General features: G+C 34.8%; 4 protein-coding genes across 4 annotated transcripts; 1 reads left to right on the top strand and 3 right to left on the bottom strand.

Annotated features, from left to right (window-relative positions):
- The first annotated feature begins 795 nt into the window (after positions 1 to 795).
- On the top strand, positions 796 to 3291 carry LOC117571414 (probable cytochrome P450 316a1). Its single transcript, XM_034253553.2, has 4 exons — positions 796 to 952; positions 1003 to 1435; positions 2386 to 2909; positions 2975 to 3291. The coding sequence occupies exons 1-4, from the start codon at positions 796 to 798 to the stop codon at positions 3289 to 3291; spliced, it is 1431 nt and encodes a 476-aa protein (XP_034109444.1).
- LOC117571411 (cytochrome P450 4d8) lies at positions 3170 to 7296 on the bottom strand. Its single transcript, XM_034253549.2, has 4 exons — positions 7140 to 7296; positions 5169 to 5628; positions 4200 to 4762; positions 3170 to 3706 (listed from the first exon to the last, which is right to left on the bottom strand). The coding sequence occupies exons 1-4, from the start codon at positions 7294 to 7296 to the stop codon at positions 3354 to 3356; spliced, it is 1533 nt and encodes a 510-aa protein (XP_034109440.1). The 3' UTR covers positions 3170 to 3353.
- A 2893-nt stretch (positions 7297 to 10189) lies between these two features.
- Positions 10190 to 11852, bottom strand: LOC117571427 (carboxypeptidase B). The gene is given in 2 exon segments (XM_034253567.2): positions 10190 to 10879; positions 10937 to 11852. Coding segments are annotated over 2 exon segments (1128 nt in total). The 5' UTR covers positions 11668 to 11852; the 3' UTR covers positions 10190 to 10482.
- Positions 11853 to 16428: 4576 nt separating this feature from the next.
- On the bottom strand, positions 16429 to 16995 carry LOC117572459 (larval/pupal cuticle protein H1C). Its single transcript, XM_034255295.2, has one exon. It carries the CDS (start codon positions 16977 to 16979, stop codon positions 16455 to 16457), a length of 525 nt encoding a protein of 174 aa, XP_034111186.1. The 5' UTR covers positions 16980 to 16995; the 3' UTR covers positions 16429 to 16454.
- Between the last annotated feature and the right edge of the window lie 338 nt (positions 16996 to 17333).

Raw genomic sequence — 17333 nt, 5'->3', positions numbered from 1 at the left:
TAAATAACAATCAAGTTGAATCATAGTTATTAATAAATATAATTATCTCACATACTCTTAGAACCCAATGTCATTAAAAAACATCTTAACAACTTATCTACAAAATATCTGGGTTCATCTTTTGGTATAAAATAAAACAATTAAGAAAGCTACAGTCGAATATGCTCGACTATGAGATACCCGCTACCCATTTTTAATAGGAGCTAAACAGTGTCACATAAAATTTAAAATTTAACAAATTAATATACCACAGAAATACTACAAATATACCAACGACTATATTTGGTATAGGTATAGTAATACACTCAAAATATACCATAAAGTGCAAAAAATACCATATTGTAGGCGTTTTTGCCCATACAAAAGTACTTCTTATATATCTTCAACAATTTGTATCCAATCGTAACCTAATTTTCAGAAATCATTAAAACTATAGGTTTTATGGCCTCTACCAAAGTGTGTGCTATGGGTAGCGGATATAAATATCACGTATTTTATTTTCGATATATGTTAGATAAGTATTTATAACCAGCTACTTTATACTTCAAATTCCTAATCTAATCAATCGTTTTATTAATAACATTTTAATGACGATCGAGTGGAATCGTTAACTATTATATTTCCACGGCTTTTTTGTTTACAAATACCTCAAGTTTATTGACTTTCATATGAGCGTCATTGCATCGTAAAGCACTCGACTTTACCAGTGCAAGCTTCTGGCTCTAATCGCCGGCTAATCAGTGTGATTAGCATAGCCGCCAGTATCGCCAGGGGGTCGTCGATTTAGTTGGCAATATGATCTTGGCTAGTATATTTGTTTGCTTTTGCCTGGCTTCGGCCTTTAATTATTATCGCACGCGACGGCAACGCAAATTTGTGGCGAATCTCAAAGGACCTTTCACCTGGCCACTTGTTGGTTCCATGCACAAGATTGTGCTGCTCACACAAAAGAGTAAGTAGAGTGTAAAATTTTAATCCAACTATGGCGTCTTAGTTCTGCAGACTTCTTTCAGCACAGCTCCAAATATCTTGCCAAATATGGAATTCTGTCACGTTGTTGGATCTTTCATCGACTTTTCATACCAGTTGCTGATCTTGAATTGGCGAAACAACTACTGCAAAGTGAATCCCATCAGCAGACTGGCCACGAATTGATGAAAGATTGGCTGGGCAACAGTTTACTCTGCTGTCCGCCAGAGCAATGGGCTCAAAGGCATCAAAGATTGGCCACATTCTTTCAAACGGATAACAAGTTGCAGCTTCTGAAGTTACTTCAGGAAAAAGCTGAACAACCTTTCGCAGATTTGTCAGTATTTGCAGAATCCCGAGAAGTGTTCGATGCCTGGCAAATTATGTCACCCAAAGTGCTGGACCTCATCTTGGCTGTGAATTGTGGCTTTCGTCCAAGCGATCAATATAAACAGACATTTGCAGAGTAAGCATTACAAGTATTATATGTTAATCTGTGAGCTTTAGTGCCGAACATTGAAAGCTTTCAAAGCGCATGCAAAGTGCAGTTAATCTATAAAAAGCTCGCAGCAGTTTATGTGCTTAATCAGTTCAAGATTTTCTAAGATAAATGCTCGATTACTTTAGCTGATACCTTTTACTATACTCTAAAGCTTTCAAATCCCAAAATGAAAAAAAGTGTACTGAAGCTTAATTGAATAACTTAAAGATTAGTATTCAAATAAAGTGAAATATGTTGAGCCTCTCAAAACATAATTTAAATTTTAATTACATATATGATAAATGCTTCAGCTTCATACTCTTTTAGTTAAATAATATTTACGAATTTCAGTGAATCAGAGTATAATACAAAAATATTAATATATTAAAGCTTTATTTAATAAACTTAAAGCTTAGTGCATAGGTAATGCTGAAATAAGTTAAACTTTCCACAAGCTTATATTCCAAATTAATCTTAAAGATCACATCAAAGGTACAACTTTATAAGCTTTTAATGCTGTTTATAAGTATAACTTTAATAAACTGTATAGATAAATATGAGCCCAATATCGCATAAAAGCTTCACCCTAATTAAATTATTATTTAAATAATATTATAGAAGTAAACAGAAGCGAAACTTTCCATAAACTTCAATATCACATAACATAAAATATCAATCTGAATAAACATTAAGCTATACAAATTTCTAAAAACTCTGTCAATATTAAATTAAATATTAAATCTTAATTTAAAAACTTAATGCTTAGTGAAGTGCAAACATTAATTTCAACTTTTCTTAAATTTTAAACATAAATGAAACTTTAATATTACACGAAATCTTGATATTAAATAACACTTTTCATTAATATATTTAAACATAATAATACAATACTCCAATAAACGATTAATGACTTAATTATGTACATTACTTTCCAGCTTGACTGAGCTTTATCGCCAACGCTTTCTGGGCCTCAAGTCAGCCAATCGCTTTACTTTCTGGCTTGGCTCTCCATTTGTGCGCCGACGACAACTGCGCTTGATCAAGCGCATTAATAATGAGAACAAGCTGGTTTTGAATCAATGTCGCCAACAGCAGCAAGTTAAGAATGACAGCATTGCAATAAAAGTTGATCACATTGAGGCGCCTATAAAACTCGATCATCAAGCTCTGATCGATGTGTTGGCTGCAAGTGAAAATCTAAACAATGAACAGCTGCTCGCTGAGTTAAATACTTGCAACTACTTGGGTTATTTGCTGTGCAGCACAACTCTTTGCTTTGCTCTGGTGCAGATTGCTCGGTATCCATCAGTGCAGCAAAGATGTTACGAAGAATTAAGGAAGGAAAAAGAAATCAATCTCCATGAATTGCCTTATCTAGAAGCTGTGCTAAAAGAGACGCTTCGCCTGCAGCCACCGCAATTAATTGTGCAACGACAGCTCAGTCAAGACTTTGCATACAGTGAGTAATAAAAAGATGACTTAATTTGAAAATAAATTTAAAATGAATTCACACTTAATTTGCAGCTCATTCTAAAGTTGGCGACGCTGCTTTGCCAATTGGAGCCGAAGTCTACATCAATCTCTATGAGCTTCAACGCTCTGAGTTGACTCAACACTTTGATCCAGAACGCTTTTTAGACCCAGCTGCAGAGCTGCTCAGCTTTGGTTTAGGACCACGACAATGTCCTGCTCAGCAGTTTAGTTTGCTGCTGTTGAAGTCTTTGCTAGCTCCGCTTTTGCTGCAGTTTGAGCTGCTGCCCTTTGGCGATGCACTGCGTCCAAATCTACGCTTAGCTCCAGGCTCACGCAATGGCTTTCAATTGTCCGTAAAATTAAGATAATATTTAATCATAAATTAAAGTAAAATATTGGGTTGGCAACTGTCTTCTGCCTTAACTTATTTCTATATGGACAGGTTGCGCCTGCGCATCCCAAGCTGAAATCCGTTGTCGGACCGCAGCACAATATTGACCACCATCTCAATTGGTTCACCCAGCGGCAATAGTTCGAACTCCCGCACAATCTTGGCCAGCAACATTTTCATCTCCAGCTGCGCAAACTTCTGACCAATGCAGTTTCTTGGCCCAGCACTGAAAGGCACATAAGCATAGCTCGATGTGCGTTCTTCGTGATCGTGACGATCTGGCCGAAAGACTTCGGGCTCTGGGAAATACTTCTCCTGATGATGCATGCCAATCAGACCCATGATAACCTCCGACCCAGCTGGTATAACGCCATCGCCAAGCGTGGAATGAGCTGCAAAAATAGAGGCAATTTTTTAGTTGATTGCATATTTTCTGTATTTTTTAATGCTCTTCTTTTAAGTTTGGGAATTAGTTGAGTGTTATCAATAATTTCTTTTAATATACATTCTCATTTAAAATTTAGTTCAATTAGGATAATAGATGATAGAATTCTGTTTAAACTTAATACGAGATACTATTTCAAAAATGATTAAACTAATTAGATTTATAAATATTTAAATTGAATATTGTAATAGAGCAATTAACTCAGGATTCGATTTATTATTCTAAAATGTATCCAAGATCTAATCTTTATTTTAGAAATTTGTATATCAATTTTTGACTCAAGTTAGAGATTATCTAAATTTTATCTATTTTCATGATTTCATTTTTATTTATTTTGAAATTTTTTATTTATTTCTTAATTTGCCTAAAGCTAAAAATCGTTTAAAATATTAATCTGTATTCAATTACTTTTTTAATTTAGAATTTTTCTCTCCACTTACTGTATTTAAAGTCGTTTTTGAGAGTGCGTCCTAGAACAGGAACCGGAGGATGCATGCGTAGAGATTCCTTCATGACGCATTCCATGTACTTTAGCTCGTTGAGATCACGTATGTTGATCGATCGATTGCGATCTGTGCCCAACACTTGAAGAATCTCCGCCAGCATTTTCTGCTGCACCTCAGGATTTCTTGAGATCTGCCAAAGGCAGAAGGAAATAGCGCTAGTTGTTGTATCATGACCCTCAAACATAAAAGTATCGACTTCCTCGCGTATTTCGTCGTTTCTTAAAGGACGACCTTCAACGCTGGCCTGCAGCAGGACATCCAACAAAGCCATGCGACGCTTCTTGCCCAGAACTTGCTCAGATTCAACAGTCGAATCTTCCGACTGCTGCTTCTTTTCCAGAGTCTGACGACGCTGCTCAATCACTTTGGTGGTAAATTCGTGCATTATGCGAATAAGTTTCGACTGGCGCAACTTCAAGAGTGGATGCAACAAGGTGAAGAGCAGCTCATTCTGTGCATAAACAGACATGAAACGCCAGGCAAAGAGAGCAGTGCATCTTGAAAGAGAATGAGAAAAGTTTTTATTAGCATTATTATTACTACAAGTTGAGATTAGATAAGAAAAAGCTATTTTATTGTAAATATTTTTGAGACATTTCTAATTTATTTAACAATCTCCAAGTCGAAGAGGAGAATCTTAACTACACAGAAAGAAAAACGTGCTAAAATCATGAATAAAATCAATGATAAACGAAAGTTTGATGTAAGATATTTTCAACCCAAAAATATTGTTTTTGAAGCAAGATTTTAATCTTATAATAATAATAGATTTTTCAACTTAAAAATCTGGTTTAAAGATTACTTCTTTTAAATCGAAAAGTTCCTTGAACTCTATTTTGCAATCTAGATTCTTTTCTTTCTCTTTGTGTTCAAATAGATTCTAGAAAAATAATCTTTACTCACTCATTAACCGCATTGACATAAGGCGTCATCTGATCTGCCATCTGGGCATTCACTTTGGTGCCCATCGCTGTCTCCGCAATGATGTCCAACGTTGCCAGGCAGATAAAAGGATACACATCGAAGATGCTGCTCCCATCAGCCTTTTGCTGCAATCGCTGCACGCAAATGTTCGACTGCTGATCAAATACTTCCACAAATTGCTCGAGTATCGCAAAGTGAAATGTGGGCGTTATAATCTTGCGTCGCTGATGCCACGCCTTGCCATCACTCAGCAGCAAACCATTTCCAAGCCATTGACCCAGCACCATGTAAGCAGGCAACTTGACCAAGTGCTCCTGGCTAGCCAACAGTTGCTCATTGAACTCCACATCGCAGGACACAATGAGCAGGCGATTTAGAACCCAAGCTCGCTGCAATGTTCCCAGTTTTTTCACCTGCTCGTGACTTGTTTTTATGAATGCTGCACGAAACGGAAAACAACAACTGATTAGCACTAAAAATAAATTGACTCTGATAAAGCGAACACTTGTACTCTTTTCGAATTCCTCAATGAACTAAAATTAAATAATCTTAAACAGGCGATGCTATTTAAAACCCAATTAAATTGGTTTGTTTACCATTAGAAACCCCTGCGTTGAGCATGATAGTGCACTTCTAAATTCTTTACCCACTTTTTACACTGCGCAGAAAAAGTTTAGTTTAGCAATTACTCGATAATTATAAAATTATTGACTTAACTAAAGTGAAGCAAATTTATTATTTACTGCGTCAATAGCATTAATAACAATGTTATCTATTAAAATGTACTTCTTCTGCAACACATATTAAGCTTCAGTTTCAATAGTATAATAAGATCAATGACATCGATATAACACCAACAAAACGTCATAGCCTATTTTACAGATTACATTTTTATTATATTAAGGAATAACTAAATTATACATATAAAAACAACATACTTTTTGGAATATTCATTACAAGAACCACTATAATCAAAAAAAAAAAATATAAAAAAAAAAATTAAAATTGAACATCTGTAAATTGTATATTATGAAATGAGGAAGTGATCTCTTATTTGTTTTTTTTTATATTGCTAATAAACATACTGATTTCATTTTATCAAATTACCCCTTTGTAAAATGCATATATTAGCATTTTCATGATAGTGTAATTGATATTGGTTTATTGGTGTGAAAACTGGGGCTTAATCAGCATGCGATACTCCCTTTATCCCCTTGCTTATGAACACATAAAATGCCTCCATAAAGAAGATTATAAGTCTACAACTATAGATTATGGTTTATTGAAGAATTAAGGTAAATGAAATTGAAAAATTTGAAATAGTCACGTTCTTCTTAAACTTCCTTAATTTTTACACAGAACAAAGGAATCATATTACATTATTTGCATTATATAATTATATAATATTCAATTTATGAATGCGAAATCCGCAGCTGCTCAACTACGTCTCTGACTATTTATATTTGTCACTGATATGAGCGAATACTACACAAGGTGAATGACAGTTTATTAATATTAACATAAATGGGGCCACTTATTAACTCAGAATAATATATGTACAGTATATATATATATATATATAGTCGAACTCCCCTACGATGAATTCGCACGCGATCATCAATGATTACACTGATTTGTAAACTATAGTAAGATTATAGTGTATGGTATATGGTATATTATACGCACAATTAAAGTTGTTATGTTAGGTCGATAATGTCGTGTATAATTTACATTTAGAATACATTTCTTGAAATAAATGCATCTTATTGGAAAAATTTGGTAATGACGTATTTTTATAATAGATACCTAAACGGTTAGGTATTAATATTGCGATTATCCTTTCAAAGCTTTCATACTTTCATAATACTCAAAATAAACACTTTCAAGAATGCAGAAAAATCAAAAAAATCAAAACACTAGTAATTTAAAAAAAAAGCGTTATTCGCTTACTTTTTGGATTCAATTTGCACATCAACTGCACTGCTCCAAGGACTGGAAAACAATAAGGACCTGGTAGATTGGCGACTGCCGCACGCCGAGCGCGTTGTCCCCAATGGAAGAGGAAACCGGCTGTGAGTAAGAACACAACTATTGCGATCAACAGCATTTTACACAATGAAAACTACAAACTGAGCGAGCTGAGCGTTAATCCAAACAAAGCCAAAGCCAAAGCAACAAGTAAGAAAGCTGCAGTGGGGTGTGCTCGACTGTGCGATACCCAGTTTCAAATAATGTAAAACAGTGCTAAAGCAGTATTATTTCTAAAATTTGCAATATACCGAAAATATGCCGGAATATACCAAAAGCTATATTTGGTAAAACTATAAACCCCACAGTTGCACCCGGTTTCATATACATATATCTATATATTCAATTCATCTTTACAAATTATACTGAAAAAATTTTAAAACGCACCAAAAGCTATATTTAGTAAAACAATAGACCTGAAAATGTAAAAAATGTAAAGTATATCAAACTATTATACCATAAACATACTAAAATATACCAATAGCTGTATTTAGTATAACGATAGACCTCCCAATTGCAGCCTTGTTTTTATATATTTTGCTTAACAATGTAAAATAATGCGAAAATGGTGTAATTGTTGAAGTATACCAAATCATTACACTAAAAACATTCGAAAATATACCAAAAGCTATATTTATCCTAAAGACAGACCCGACAGTTGCAGTAGAGTTTGTTTTATATTTCTAAATAATGAACAGGAATGCAAAATCAGTATAATTGTTAAAGTATACCAAACACTTGTATTGAGAACACACTCAAATAAACCAAAAGCTATATTTTGTATAACGATTGAACTCACAATTGCAACCGGTATTTTATATATATATTTTCAAATAATGTAAAGAATTTTATATACAATATTGCATGCCGAGTGACATGTCTATCGTCTCGGCTGTTCAACCCTATAACTAGCGCATATAAAAACACGAACAATAACAACAAATCATAATGTAAGTTGCCGACGATTATCTTATCACATATGTGTCGCTATTCGCGAGCTGAGTAGTTGTGGCAGTTACAGTGACAAAGGGTGGAGGCGGTTCAGCAAATTCAGCTCAGCTGTGGACGGGAAAACACTTGTGTGTTTAATCAGCGATTAGCATTGAACATTGAGTATTTGTTTCTATTTTATGTGCTCTGGTCGAAGTGCATTGCGCCGAACAAAAGAGTATGTTAATTATTTGAAATTGTGCTGTGAGTCAAGCATCGCAATTATAACTGGGTGAACTTTCTGTTCCTTTCTTTTCTTTTTTTTTTTTTTTTTGAGGTAATTTCCGTTAGAGACACTCGAGCGGAAATTAAAACATTTGCGAATGCTCGCCAGCTGAACTCGCTGGATGGATGGCTGGCTGACAAGCCAAGGCCCCCCAAAAAAAAGGAAAAAAAGTCCTTGTGCAGTGTCCTGCTGGACACGAGTTGCCCTCGAAAAAACTAATTAACAGTTGCTTCCTGTTGCCCCTTAACTTTGACTTTGTAATGGCATTTTATTATATTATAATTATTATTTTAAATGGCAAAACGTTTTCAGTCGCATAAACAACTGCAGATAACTATAATATATGCTTCAACTTGCAGTCGAAAAGGGAGAGAGAGGGGGTGAGAGATGAAGAGAGAGGGTGTGAGTGAGAGATAAAGCGTGTTTTTAATTGTGCCAGCAAATGTGCATTTTCAATTTTCGCAATGACTGTGATAAATAAAACGATGGGTGGCTAAGTGTTTCAGTTTTTTATTTCGATTTGCTCATTTTTTTGGGTTGCCCTGACGCCGGCCCAAAGCGAGAAAAAAAGATTTTCCACATTAATTTCTGCATATTAAAAATGCAATTTGTTGCGTTAATTGCAGCATGCGAAATGTATCAGACAATGCGACTGATAGCACAGAGCACAGAGCGAAGAGAGACCGAGACCAGTGACCAGAGACCGCCCAGAGACCCAAAACGCGGCATCAATATCAGAAACAGCAACCAGCAACCATGATGATGCCGAGTCGAGTCGAGTCGAGTGAGTCTCCCAAGTCACGTTGATAGTCATTGCGAACAACGCGGCGTATGCGTAATGCGAGTGTCTGATTGTCTGCTTCGCTTTCTGCGTGGGTGTGCGTGGTGTGGATGAGTGTGCCATTGTTTGTGGGTGTGTGTTTGTGTGTGTATGGTGTGTGGTGTTTCGCTCTGTGCAACCACGTGACCAAATGCATCCAACAGAGTTTCATCTCATTCCATCATGCTGTGCGAATTTATTTAAAATATTTTTAAAATTCGAGACAGCCGATATTTTTGGTGAAGGCAACAACCAAACAGAAATTGATATAAATGACGTAACGAATGCGAAACAGACAGCCAGACAAATGTATCTCAAGAGCGGCTTATTGCTGGCTTAAAGCGAGAGCAAATGGGATATAGATTAAAATAGGCATTGAACTTATAAAACAACGGTTATAGAATGAGATACAACAATTAAAAAAGAAATTCAAATATTTAAAGAAAATCGTAGTTGTCAAAAACTTATAAAAATTTAAAAGTTATAGAAATAATACGTACCGAAATTAAAAATAAAACTACTTTAGAGATGGATAAAGAAACACTATTTTGTATGCATAGCATATGTATATTAATAACCAAACTTTTTCTAATTGTGTCTCGATTTTAGTAGACAAATAATATAATATGTAACAAAAACTGAAAACACCACTTTATACACAAGCAAAGTTAACCATCTCATCAAATTCATAAAGATCTTAGAAATATGTCATTAAATACATTTTTTCTTTTTCTTTAAATATTATTGTGACTAAATGCTACTCAGCATACAAATAAACTTGCAATTTTACAAGACAATAAATTTAATGTATTGTATATTTTTCCATTTCAACTTAAAATAATTTTGGATTTTAGTAAATAAATATTAAAATAATAAAATAATCTCAACAAATTTGTAAACATTTTAAAGAGAGATAAATAATCTAAGATGTTTCATTCTGACTGCTTACTTTGATTAAATTAGCTTCAAACTTTTTAATTATTATTATTGACAATACAATATATAGGAATAAATAAAAATGTTAAATATAGTAACATATAACTTAAATATTACAAACCCAGTTTACAAGGCACATTTAATCTACATTCATTTCTAAGTCGTATAATTGATATGTTAATTTCTGACTCTTTAGAGTGAATGAACCTTAATATTAATTTCAATGGTCAGTTGACATTTGATTATTTAGCACACTTAATTGTAGTTCAACTACATGTTACACTATTTTTAACTTAGCCTGACAAAAGTGTAATTAAGCTTAACAGTAAAAGTACTTTCAGGACGTTGCTTAAGTCATAAGCATTTGTGATACTGGTTTGATTAATTGGATAGTATTCGATGGCCTTAACAGCCATGGCTCTGATGCCCAACCACGATTCATCGGCTAGATCTTTAAGCAAATTCGTTGGTGGCCAAAAGCTAAAGACATTTTCGCCACGCACTCCCGACAGCTCCAAGGCGTAGGAAAGTGGAAAGCCAATAGAGTAGGCATAATCCAGACTTGTGCCGCCAAAAGGATCCTCTGCGCCAGCCTGTTCATAGGTGAACGGTGTGCCCGCCGCACTTTGCATAGCCTCAGCGCCAATTTTGGCAATTTCACGCAATTGCTTGACATTTGCAGCGGGAGTTCTAAGGGAGATAATAGGAGAGTTATATAGAAGAAGTAATGCTTTATGATCTACTTACTTCTTGTGCACCCAAGGATAGTAAACACATCTGTGCCTCGAATGGAGAGTTAGATACATCACTCCTCTGCCCGACTTTACCAAATCCTGCATTATATCACGCACAGCTTGAGTTTCGACCTCCGAGAAGGGTTTACTGCCAGCATAATGCTCGTGACACGGATCCGTTTGAGCCGCATAGCCAGTGAGCCAGCCAATATCGTAGTTGCGATTGAGATTGGTGCCAAATCAGTTGCCGCCATTCGGTGAACGATTGTTGCGCCACTCTTTATCCGTGCTGCGTGAATACTCGTAACCATCGGGATTAACCATGGGCATCACAATCCAATCGTAATCCTCCAGCAAATGTGCATTTGCAGTAACATTGAGCACGAGTTGTACCACTGTGTATAAAGCAGCAACTGGCGTCAACCACTCACGAGCATGTGCAGCGGCTATGAGAAGAATCACTTTCTTTCCAGCTCTGCCATCTCCATTTGTTATCGTAATAGTTCGCAGTGTGCGATTCTCGTAAGTTGTTCCCACATCGTTTGTCGACAAACGCTCAGGAAAAGCCGCTGTCAACTCATCCAAATACTGCAGCATGCCATCGTAACTGTAATAATCATCGGTATTCAAAGCGGGCACTATATCACCTCGTGACACGTTAAATGCAGCAGTTCGATTAAAATTTGTTATTGATAACAGTATTACAAGCAGCGTGGACCTTAAAGTGCCATTACTGAACAACATTATGCAGAGAAACACGTCGTCGAACTGTGTTCAACTCGAAATTATGAATGAATCAGCGATTCATTGGCACTTGCAACACTCGCTAATCGTTTTGCAATTCATTACGTGTCTTTATTTATGCATATATGTATGTATAATGTATTGTTGATATCTCTTGCACAAAGTGTTTGTTTAATTCAACTGTTCCCTCGCGTGAGCAAAATGCAACTGAAGAGTCTTCAGTGAAGACTCCAATAGTGTGTCGATTTTGCCGGTGTGTTTACATTTGAGCTTGATCAAATAATCGCTCTTCCACTCTCTATCGCTCTCTTCATTTCTCAACCTCTCTCCCTCTCTCATTGTTGTTTTTGAGAATGCCACGTTACCGAGCTAACGCAATAATATAGTAATTTCTCTTTCTTATCAGGTATAGATAAGCTAATGGTTTTTTTTATATATCAATCAAATATGAATATATTTTATCATTGTCGTTTTTGTTAGGCGCCACGTCATAGATACTTTTGTTATGAACTGAGATACTTTCAGCTGATTGCTAGCAATTATTTCAAAGATGCATCTCGTTTAGTGATCACTCGCTGTTGATCACTTTTTCCCGCTTACATTCTCTCAGAAAAAAAGAAAAACTTTTCGATGCAGTAAATTAAATATTTATAGATTCTCATTTTAATGACTGAATCATTAAGTAGCTACGAATGGCAATGTGCAAAAATCTTGCTTGCATTAGTTTTCGCTTCTTTTATACCCTGTAGAAAGTAAGAAAACTGCAGTCAAGTGTGCTCCACTGTGCAATACCCGCTACTCATTTATAATAAAAGCAAAACAGTGCCGTATTAATTTTAAAATATACCCAATAATACATCACGAAAATACTATATTTATATAGTATAACTATATTTAGTATATTGGAATAGTATTACATTCAAAATATACCATAAAGTGCAAAATATACCAGATTTTAATCGATTTGCGGGTCCGAAAGTAGGCGTGACAAAAATTTGAAATTAACTTTATCTGTGTGCAAACACAACAAGTGCTGTGGAAAAAAAATATATCTTATAATCTCTGAGATTTATTTCGTCTCGGTTATTGACGCTGATCAAAAATATATATACCTTATAGAGTCAGATACATTTTGCATACATTTCATAGAGACACAAATATAGTCTAACCTATTGGTAGCAAGTATGAAATTATGTATATATTTTATAAAAAAAAATTATTCTTAATATAAATTTCAATTACTACACCTTTTATTTAACTAATTTAATTATCTCTCTCCAAAAGCATATCTATAAAATATAAAGAAAAAGTATTGTAATCCATTATAACTTAATAATATAAATCCAATTCCATCGCAATTACAATGCCTTGTGCTAAGCCTTGCTTTATTCTCTGATTTGTCTAATTGAGTTAAAGTTGCCCATCCGCTGACATTCCTCACACAACACAGAACGCTAAGAAGCTGAATTCAGAAGGGTGAGGAAAAGTAGTGAAAGCAGAAAGAAAGAAGACTGATGATGATGATGATAAGTCCACTAACCGCTATTGCTTCTACTTTTATGCTCTAGTCGTACTTTTATCTCAGTTTACGGCTTTTGCCATTTTGCGGTTTAAAAAGCCATTAAAAAATGTAATTATGTTGATAAATACGTCTTACTGGGCATTTTGCATTTTTATTTCGCTAACTTCCTTTTGACGGCATTCTGAGAATGAGGCGACGAGGACGAGGATGCAGGCTAAGGACGAGGCTGCAGGCAGCTGCAAGGCTGTTGCCACTCAACTTTGGCCGCAACAGCAAAACAACACAAATAATAAAAACAAGAACAGCTCGTCCTTTCTTCGGTTTCTCCTCCATTTTTTTTTTGCCGCCAACTTTTTACCAACAATTTACTTGGTTCGGCGAGGCAAATATTTTATCATTGCGCCTTTTTCGCGCAGTCAAGTGGCGAGCCAGCGGCTGCAAAACAGGACTTCAACAAGGATCTAGGAAGCAGCTGAGCCGAGTAGCTCACAAACCACCGACTGTTGCATTTAAGAGCTGTTTATGACCACATTTTCTGTTGTTTTTTTTTCTTCTCTGAACGCTTTGCAAATTGTTGCAACTGATGCCAAAAGACTCTTTCAATTCGCCTAAAATTTCTGCACAAAGTTGAAAATTGGTTGGAATTATTTTTTTTATCTTTAGCCTGAAGAGGATTCCACAAAATTTTTGGGCATCCATTCAGCTGATTGCCATCTAATGGAGCTATCATTTATGTAAACTGATGAGCTAAAAAACTTTCAAGCTTCAATTGACGTTTATTTTTTTACTTGCTACTTGCAAAATTAATGAGGTAGCAAAAATCAGATTTCAATTTATAGATTATGACCCTCTCAATTGGCAGTGTGCATAATTTATAACGAGCGAGATGCAGCAGAGTAAAAAAAAAAAAGAAAACGTTGAAAGGGGAAAAAATCAAGTGAAAATCCGATTAGTTCCGTTGATGTCGTGTCCTTTTGGCTTTTCCTTTTGCTGCTGCTTTCCTTTCGCAATTGGCAATGCGAGTCACGTAGCTGGCAATGTCCGATTTTTAAGTTTGCACTGCACAAATCACGTAACCAAGCCAAACCCCTTGCTAAGTGGCTTGTGAGACAACAACTTAATGTCCTGCTTCAGCTCCAGCTCGAGGCTTTTTGTAGTGCACTTTGTGTGGATTTTTATTTTATGATTTGTTTATACACCACACAGCTGAAACGTGAGCAAAATAAACTCCGTCTAAGTAATATATGTTACGCATATTATAAAAACAAAATAAGCAATGATTATGTTAGTTTGACGGTGACATAAAATATGTAATAATACCTATTATATTAATAATTTAATAATAAATAATTAAAAACACATTTATTATAAATTTATTCATTTACCATTGCATGATATATTATAAAGAGAGAGTAGAGTACTCTATATACTATAATATAATTATTAAAAAATATGGATAATTATCTGACGAAAAAAAATAATTTTGGAATTAGTTTTATGTTTTAAGATAATTGCATAAACGAACGAACTTGTACGCAATCCAAAATATGAACATTTGATCGTCAACAAAAGAAAATCCTAATATCAATCTTAGCTGTAAATATACTGCTAATCCAGAGCTATAAGAATAACCATTACTTATTTTTAAAATGCTTTCAGTTTATGTTTATTTAACTGTAAATAGTGTCACAGGTGACAAACTCTGCCACAGAATTATTCATATATATTTGATTGTAATTAATTAGAAACAAGTTTCGTACATAATAAACTCACTACTCATTATTAATCGTAATCGTATGAAATAAAGAATAAATAATTTCCTATAAATATATTCTTTTTAATATATATTTTTTTAATTTAACAAATACTTGATATGCGAATGTGTTATGCTGTATTATTGTTTAAAATAATATAGAAAAGTTTCATTCTCAAAAATATTATGTATACGCAATGCATGGCATTCGCCTTTGAGCTCAACAAATATATGAAATATATACATTTATTTTAAAATTTTACAAATATTTGAATTTCAAAAATATTTTATGTTGTTTTGTTTTATAAATAATTGAGAAACATTTCACTCTTAAAAATATTATATAGTATATACGCTTATATTGCCTCCTGTGTTGCCTCTGCGTTTGAGCTAAAAATAGTCAACTTATAATTAGTTTACAATTTGTATAATGATTATATATATAATAAATATATTATACTCGTACTCAATATAAAAATAAGTTCATCTGAAAAATGTCACGATATATTGTATTTTATTATTAGACAATATAACTGTTTGTATAATATAATATTATTAATATTAAGTATACGCAATATTTTGGCTTGTTCTGAGAATCTTATGAGCACAAGCAGTTTAAAATTTGATTCGAATTAAGCAAATTATATAAACTAACCTATAAAAATGTCTTTATTATATATTTGAATATTTTACCTAAAATGCAAAATCATTTTTTTTTTTACATATTGCTAATATTATGTATAAGTAATTTGCTAAGTAAGCATGAAACATGAAGTACATTTCAAAAAGATAGAGAAAAGAGAAGCTTACATCATAATGTACATAATTATGTATGTACATTTGTCATTGTTAATTTCCCAGTTCAAGACTCTTTTGTTTATAAGTATCAAACAGGTTTTGACAGTTTATGATTGACACCTCAAGCTGGACAAAAAGTTGATTCAATTATTAGGCTGTGGATTGACTTTTGACACCTATACAAATGAAAGTGTTCAGAAGAAACTTCTTCCCATCAAATTTGCATTTTAGTTTTATATTACTCTTTTTATTTCTTAAAATTTTGAGCATAGAGTTAACAAGAACAATAAAGATCCAAATTTTCAAATACTAAACTGTGGTCTGTCTTTTGACTCCCATTTAAATCAATGAATTCAGAAGAACTTCTCCCTATTTTGCCCATTAGCTTTACATTATTTTATAAATCACTTTAATATTTCTTAATATCTTCAAGAATTATAAGCAAGAAGCAACTTAACCTTATTCATTACTTCAATATAACAATTTTTATTTTATAAAACAATTTACTACAATTCTGAAAATCTTAAGCATTCAGTTACTAATAACAATTAAGAACCCAATCTTTAATTATTAAACTTCCACTTAAATCAAAGAGTTCAGGCAGTTCTCGTTATTCTTCCCTTCAACATAACAATTATGTTTTATAAAACAATTTATTTAATTCTCAAAATCTTAAGCATAGAGTTAACAAGAGCAATACAGAACACAATCTGCTTAGAAGCCCCAGTGGGTGCCGAAGCCATCGAAGCTCATGTGGGAAACGGTCTCCGCTGGCGAATAGTGAATCACAGTCTGAGGTTGGTGGCTGGCATAAGTCACGGGAGCCGAGGGAATGGGCTGCTGATGCTGATAAACTGGAGCAGCGGCGGCAACTGGAGCTGAATGAGTGTAGACAGCAGGCTGTTGCGGGGTGTAAACTTGAGCTGGAGCTGGCTGATGGGACGTGTAAACTTGAGCTGGAGCGGCATAAGTCACGGTCTTGGCAATGGTCGGCTGATAGACGTTGTTGCTGATGCGTGTGTCCTGCTTGTGCACCTGGGAATAAGGCGTGGCCACCGATTTGGCATAGTGCGAGACGGTGCCATCGAAGCTCCTCACCACATTTTGTTGGGTGTGCGCCACAGCGTGTTCATCGCCCACATAGCTGAGACTCGGTTGGGCGATGATGCCAGCCCAGGCAGGAGCCAAAAGCAGGAGAAGAGCTGAGGTGAATGCCAGGAAAGTTGTTGTTTGGGCCATGTTCAAGCTGTAGGGAAATGCGATCAACTGTTGCTGTTTGAAGTCGCAGCCAAGGCTTATAAATGTCTCGAGTCTTGAGTCTTGGAGTCTAGGCCAGGCCAATTACTCATATGTTGGCCCAGTTACACGTTGTTATTGCTGTTGTTGTTGTTTCGGCTAATGCGATTGGCTTGTGCGTGACTTTCATAAATCCATTTCTATCTCGAGATCGTGGCAAATCAATTTACAACGACAGCCAATGTAGAGGGCGTGTCACCGTCTCCCACTTAAAGTCATTGCATAACAAAACAATTGCTCAGTGTTTCTTTATTTGTTTTTCGGTTCGAACTCAACTGAACTGGTCATGAGGTCGCC

This window comes from Drosophila albomicans, chromosome 3, assembly GCF_009650485.2.
Source record: "Drosophila albomicans strain 15112-1751.03 chromosome 3, ASM965048v2, whole genome shotgun sequence".
Classification (NCBI taxonomy): Eukaryota; Metazoa; Arthropoda; class Insecta; order Diptera; family Drosophilidae; genus Drosophila; species Drosophila albomicans.
This window is presented reverse-complemented; position numbering and strand designations above follow the sequence as displayed.